Source organism: Copidosoma floridanum, unplaced genomic scaffold (assembly GCF_036245765.1).
Source record: "Copidosoma floridanum isolate Cflo_tuat_1 unplaced genomic scaffold, Cflo_Japanese_pri ptg000020l, whole genome shotgun sequence".
Classification (NCBI taxonomy): Eukaryota; Metazoa; Arthropoda; class Insecta; order Hymenoptera; family Encyrtidae; genus Copidosoma; species Copidosoma floridanum.
Genome location: NW_028321897.1, coordinates 28,579,317 through 28,586,760, shown reverse-complemented (window position 1 = coordinate 28,586,760; position 7,444 = coordinate 28,579,317). Strand labels below are relative to the sequence as shown.

The window sequence follows — 7,444 nt, the reverse complement described above, 5'->3', positions numbered from 1 at the left end:
AAGGTGCAGGACTAGTCGGGAAAAACCGGACTGGGGTTTTGGATATGGATGTGGTAATAAATACACAGAAGTAATATAGGGTACCAGAAAAAACGACTTAGACAGGATACGGATGGAAAACTACAATAAAAAAAAAATCATAACAATTTTAACAATGTAAATCGGACATAAACTTGTACATAACAACTTGATTGGTATGAGTGTTGTGAGCAGTTTTCCAGCGTGAAAGTGCTTCAGCGACTTATTCACGATTCTCTCCTTAACTTGATATACAATGTTAATAGACAGAGAAACGGAAAAAGAGAGAGAGAGAGAGAGAGAAATTGAATGTAGAACGTTCTACAGTGTACTGGTATAAGAATTTAATTTTCCAAAGCTCTTGACAAATGTCTGTAGATGATTAAAGATTTAAAACCAATTATTATAATACTATAACTAGAGTTGTTTTTATAAAGTTACTTTACGACACTTTTGTATACTGTATTTCAGCTATATTGTTACTAAATTTCAGTACTAGTAAATAATTATAACTCCTGGAAGATTTTTTGAAGGTATTTTTCAAACGTGCATACATAGCGTAATAATCATCTTTTAAGGACTAGAGTACGTTAACTATTACAGCCATATTTTGCAGTTAATCAAAACAAATATATTATTCAAATTACTTTATAAATCGTATTTTTATTAAATGTTAGATTGGATTTACAACAATAGCATTTCTCTTAGATTCATTTGTTCCTTCTTGTTTACCGATGATATCTTGGCCTTTGATACAAATGTGGTGTTTTTCTTTGTACTCATTTATTTCTGTACCCTTTTTTGATAATTGATCGTTTAAGCTTTTAATGACTTTAGTCAACTGAAAAAAAGAAACGATATTTAAAAATAATCATAGAAAAACGTACTATGGTTTTAAGTATAAAGTAATCAGAGATGTACATATATCTTTATTCTAATGTATAAAAATCAATAGAAATATTTACATATTTTAGTTATGTTGGTCTTTGCACTCGGTTAAATTTCAAAGTATAACAGAATTATTGTTAGAAACTCAGACTAACTGACAATTTATACAAAATGGCATCTGTTGGTATGTATGAAATACATTAAACAAGAAAGTTCAATACATAACACCTATTTTGATATTTGCCAATAGAGCATTGTGCTCTATTGACCACTAAAATATGTGCGTTTACAAAGTAACACTTTTTATTGGTGCCTACTACATTTGTACATTAGAAGTAGTAACGTTGAAACAGTAAAAGAAACTAATTTAAAACCTAGAACATTTTCTTAAATGAATTAAGAATTAAAAACAAATCATTGTCTTTGCTTATTTCCATTAATAATAGCACCAAAAATCACAGTCTTTTAATATAATACTGACAAATATTATTATTTTATTCTAATATTTATTTAGAACGCGTTCTGTCAAGAAATTTAAGCTAGATCTAACAAATTTAAAAACAAGCACTGTATTGATTGAACTAATACAAACTCTGTTATCCTGACAATCTCAAACAAATTTCAAATACTTTAGACAAAAAACGTGTTTCCCTGTATTCAATAATTCTGTTAGAATACATGTAGTATAAAAATTTAAATTACATCGAAAAATTAAGCTTAAAAATCAGAATTCATCCTCTTTTTACACGTTTATATAGACGCAACAAAAATGGCACCTTATTCGAATCGTCTCTGAGTAAGGTAGAAAACAAAATACACAACCACTCTACACAATTTTAAAGTTGTTTTGACCAAGGAAGTAAAGTTATTATGAAAATTTAACATTGCAACTGTTCAACAGCATAAAAAAACTACTCAACTTCTTAATAATACAAATAAAAAACGATTGTCGTCTGCAATTTAATTACTTTACAGGTTTTACGAACGGAGCTTTCTTACCTAATAAATCCATCACCTAAAACGGGTTCTATCGAGGTACATGTTTGCCTTCTTAGCAAATGAAAAAAATAAGTCTAAAAGTGCAAATTTTCATTTACAACCAATACTCGATTAGTCCAGATCCCAATACTTAATCAGGAAAATGCAACATAATTAATTGATTCAGCTCGGAACAGTGATTTTGGATAGGGTCAGTGAATAACTGCCCTTCGTGCGCCCGAAATTACACGAAGCAGCAGTAACAAAAAAGGATACGAATCTTTAATTAAGTAAAAAAGTAACAAACTATTTATTTACAGATAAAATGTCGTGATTAGTAATGAGAATTTCAAAGTGTATAGTAAAACGAATTAATGTGACTTAAATTAACTTGAATTCTAAACAGTCAATGATTTACATAATTTGTAGTTTTATCTTTTGTTTTTATTATTGTCATCGACATTAAAAAAAAACTTTTTACAATGATAATATATACATAAAGATTAAAAGACAATGTAAAAAAGTTATGTAATAAAATTTTTTTTCAATTATTTATGTTTTGCAAGTACTTGATGTATAGGTTAGCATGATTGCTTTATTTGGTGTTAAACAAATAAAAAAGTATTTTGAAAAGGAACATTCTCATACAATGCTAACTTTATCTAGAATCCGAAGAAAGAATAATTTAAATAGGAATAATATTCATAAAAATTTGAGACAAATATGTATATCTATTGTTATAGAGCTCAAAGAAAGTGGAAAGAGGGTACAAAATTATGTAGCTAAGGTAAAAAAAGATGTACAATTCACAAGTTACATAGAAAACGGTGTTAAAAAGTTTGAACGAACTATACCTGTAACGAGTTTTTCAGCGGCAAAGATGTAGAGTGAAGAAGAATGTATGCAATCACGGATCTAAATTTTTTACGGTTCTTTGATGGCCACGATGGATTAAAAAAGTATAGCTTTGATATCTGTGGATTAAATGATGAGATTCAAAACAGGTTTAATCAGTAGAAGTAGCATTTTTTAATAATAATCCTAAAGTGATTGGATATCACTATTGTCAGCTCATAAAAAAACGTAGATTATTGCCTTCTACTATCCAAGTGGCCTGTGGTTAAGAGGTTGGTGCAATGGAGAATAGGCAAATTCTATTATACTTCTATCATGATGATGACTTCGTAAAAATCTTTAGTTTTATGAAGGGTAAAAATATCTTTAATTGAAGAAGTCAAACTTGAGGCAATTTCTCCGTCTTGTAAGAGATATATATGAAATTATTTAAGCTAATGAAGAGGGCTACCCTGGTACATGTCGACGATCCTGTTGTATATAGTGCCTTAGATATCACTTTGGGCCTGTGATGAAGAAAGATATAGAAAAAAAAAAATTAACATCATATTTATAAAAAAAACAAAAAAAACGGGGATGTAAAGAATGAAAAATCAAGTAAATATAAAAAGTCTGTCGACTTAGGATTCCTAGAATATTTTCAATCGTACTATCTTTAGTACCAGTGCAATAAGGGCTACAGGTATCAACTTCAGAATTTAACGAGTTTATTACAACGTTTTTTTAACCTTTCACTTATTTATAAAGCAGGGGATGCTTTTTATTATTACGTGGCAACTACATTTATGATAGAAGCTCTTTATTATTTAAATAATCATAAAGGAAACATGCACAAGTCATATGTTCTTCATTTACGAGCTTAAGCTCAAACGTTACTAAAATTACGACTAAATACAGTTGTAAAGCTCTATGTATTAACTAAATCTCTAAGTTAATAATTTTTTTTTAATTGCAATAATTCCGACTTCAATCTTTGTTATTAACCTAACTGGTTAGCTGGTTTAGCTCAAGTCCTAGCATTTCACTAGAGACATTAGCATTAAGAACACCTTTTTTATCAAGGCACTCGTCAATCTTGGTAGTTTAGGATGAACTTATACGTAAGTCTCTTGTCAGGTGGAGAATAGTGTTATTAGTAGCCGGGATACCTAGCTGCACGACTCCCAGCTCTACACTTCATGCACTGCCGGTAAACGACTGTGGTATTTAGTAATTTTCTCGGGGATATTATAACCAGACTTACTCAATTCTATCGCAGGTAGCTCTTATTTTACTTCTTCGCCACCTAGCGCATCCTACTGAACTGAAGTGAAAAGCTTGCGTATTTTTTACAAAACTTTGAACTCATTTATTGCTATTGTTATGAATTTCTTCAATATAAAAACTATACTAAAAGAATCAATATGAAAAATTTCAGCAAGATCGGTTGAGTAGCTTTCACGGTTAGCGATTACAACGATTTTAGCGACTTTGCTTCATACATTAGTAAGATTTATCATCAAATCAATTGGCGCATACATAGATGGCGGTACTTCTAAATAAGCATTTAAAATCGTGGATCCAATATGGTGGCCAAAAAAAAGTTGTTCCTACCTCTGCAATACGGCTCGGTTTTGTTTACATACATTAAGTAATTTCTGTAGGTAGCCACAAGGGTGGTGGCACAGGCGATTACACATAGCGGATATTAAGTGATATTATACTACCTTGATCTCATCGTTAGAATATTTACTGATTTAAAATTATTCAAGTAAAAAAAAAAAAAACGCTATTTGAAAGAAATGGAGAAATACTGCAGACATATACAAAATATACTGTCAAGAATTTCCATGAGCTAGGATGAGTCCAACCGTGCACAAATTGCTGGATCAGTTGCCACATAGCTGTAAAATTTTCTCTAGCTATGTCCTTCTACGCAGAAAATGTTTAGGAATCATGGCATCGATGTCATCGAAGAAATCTGATTATGCATTCTAGAAAAGTTAGCAGGAAATCTCGACTGCAGGATTTATTTGACAGAGCAATATGCATGAATCATCCGATTATATGAATGGTGAATCTTCAGAAGCGCATAAAAGCAAAAGAAAGACTTAAGTTGACGACAGAGGCCAAAAAATATAAAATTTCTAACCGTAATTCTATTACATAAACACATGTATTTTTAGCTAGAGTTCCAAAATGTTATAGTTTTAGTGACTTGAAAAATGTAGAACTTATAAAAAATTTTACATTGTTCACTACTTCACTGTGTATATACATGTAAACAATTGCTTGTATTAAGTGTATAAGATCTGTGAAAGAACAACACACTTCTTAAAATATTATTTAAAGTTATTTTTATTTTGTTGTAATAAAACTAAGCTAACAAAAATTTTGGAAATTGCTTAAATTCTTGTTTGAGCCATGATCTTACGAATTACAAACGTTTGTTTAAGTAGATATAACTAAGACGAGGAAATAAATTGTTAAGAAATATTTGTGTGGCAATCGAATTCGTTTTAAATATTACTCTCGATAAATTTGTAGTTTTACATAAATTAGCCATATGTTTCTTTTTTATACGAGTGTATAGTGAAGTATTTGGGTGTATACTTGAATCATACGATTTTTTCTTATTTAAGAAACCTATTAAAGAACACAAAAAACATGGAACACTCTTATGTAAAACAATTTTTGTAAATATGCATGCAATATTTGGAATCACTTTTCTTTTAGTATGTTTTTTTAACCTTATTCTATTTTGTACGTAAAGTATATTTCTTATTTGTTTGTAACTGTATTTTGTTATTAAAAATATTACAATAAGAGTCCTCTTAAGGTCTTATTATGCCAAGTTTTCATTTAAATAATAGTAATAATATGTTAACTTTAATATTTATTTAATTTCTTATACTTTATCATCCACATAAAATTGAAACACTATAATGTAACAAAGAAAACGACAACTACTATAAGATAAGTGACGAGTTAGATCATATTGAAGATAAAAGTGTCAGGGAGTAAGTACTTACGAAAGTAGATAAGACTAGATGAAATCCAATTGGAATGATTAAAAAAATTTATAGACTAATTTATAATGCAAACTCACAACTTTAGGTTTATTTAAATAGATAATTATAGAAACACTAGACTTGCTTAAATTTATGCTGTCATTTGTAGACCAACTGCTGTAATTTAATGTTAATAAACTCTTCTTCACAACGAAAAGTTTTATTTGAGACTCATAATTTTATGATGTGTACTCTTTCTTAACATTGTAGTTTCTTAGTATGCTTAGTATTTATTAAAAAAATTATTTGACTACGACCAGCACAAAATGTATTCTTTCTTGCCGTACAAATAAATTCTTACTGTTTTTCTCTAGAAGATCATAAATGCGGTATTTTTAATTTCTTATTTTTAGTAAAAAAATTCGTAAAAAGTACCACGATAACCCCATACGTGCATATTTTAAGAGACTTTTGACAATTATTTATTCTCTTAGCCACCATATTGGATACATACTTTAGAATATTGATTTTTGATACAGTATAAGTAATTCTCACCCTAAAAACCCTATGTATAAATATATATACATAGACTTTTGCTAACTTTTTTTTTGGCCACCGTATTGGATTCACCATTTTGAATGCTTATTTAGAATTGCCGCCATCTATATATGCGCCAATTGATTCGATGATAAATCTTAGTAATGTATGAAGCAAAGTCACTAAAATCGTTGTAACTGCTAACCACGAAAACTACTCAACCGATCTTGCTAAAATGTTTCATAGTGATTCATGACACTTCCTAGATGGTTTTAGTATAGTTTTTATATTGAAGAAATTCATAACAATAGCAATAAATGAGTTCAAAGTTTTGTAAAAAATACGCAAGCTTTTCACTTCAGTTCAGTAGGATGCGCTAGGTGGCGAAGAAGTAAAATAAGAGCTACCTGCGATAGAATTGAGTAAGTCTGGTTATAATATCCCCGAGAAAATGACTAAATAACACAGTCGTTTACCGGCAGTGCATGAAGTGTAGAGCTGGGAGTCGTGCAGCTAGGTATCCCGGCTACTAATAAAACTATTCTCCACCTGACAAGAGACTTACGTATAAGTCCATCCCAAACCACCAAGATTGACGAGTGTCTTCAATGAAAAGGTGTTCTAAGTGCTAAAATCTCTGATGTACTACCAGGAGGCGTGTCTAGCTAAAGCACAATCTGCTCTAGCATTTTGGAGATTTGATGGTCATTCTTGTAATCGTTCTGGGGCTACCAGAGCAGATTTTTCTACCACAGCCTGAGAAGACAACCCTTTAGGAGTTCAGGCAGCCAGAACAGTTTCGTTCTCAGTGGTTCGTTCCAACGGCATACCCACATAGAAGGTATGCTTCAGGCCCACTTTCCCGACTCACGATGAACGGTTGATGATCCGGGGAAGGACTTGAAGACAACGTATTCTTCGGCCTGTGGCGTATCTTCCTTAAGCACGATCTCCATACAGAAAGACTCCGAGGGTTAGAATTAAGCAACACGCAGCCGGCTCTCTGTCATCAAGAATAATAATAAGGAAGGACTAGAAGTATCACCACAGGCTCTTTTCAGGGCCATTATAAGTATTAACATTTTCTCACTAACCATTGATTTTATCGGTTCTTTTTACAGCCACCTAACGTTGAACTATCTAGCGAACAAATACATTTTTACTACTATTTTCGGCAA

General features: G+C 30.9%; 1 protein-coding gene across 2 annotated transcripts in view; it reads right to left on the bottom strand.

The window, feature by feature from the left end:
• Positions 1 to 549: 549 nt before the first annotated feature.
• The window catches only part of Pfdn2 (prefoldin 2), a 96,118-nt gene continuing 89,223 nt past the window's right edge, over positions 550 to 7,444 (bottom strand). For both annotated transcript variants that reach the window (XM_014356436.2, XM_089593893.1), the window contains exon 3: positions 550 to 859. In XM_014356436.2, coding sequence (XP_014211922.2) covers positions 692 to 859 — 168 coding nt within the window. In that variant the 3' untranslated portion in view covers positions 550 to 691. The remainder of the gene's footprint in view (positions 860 to 7,444) is intronic.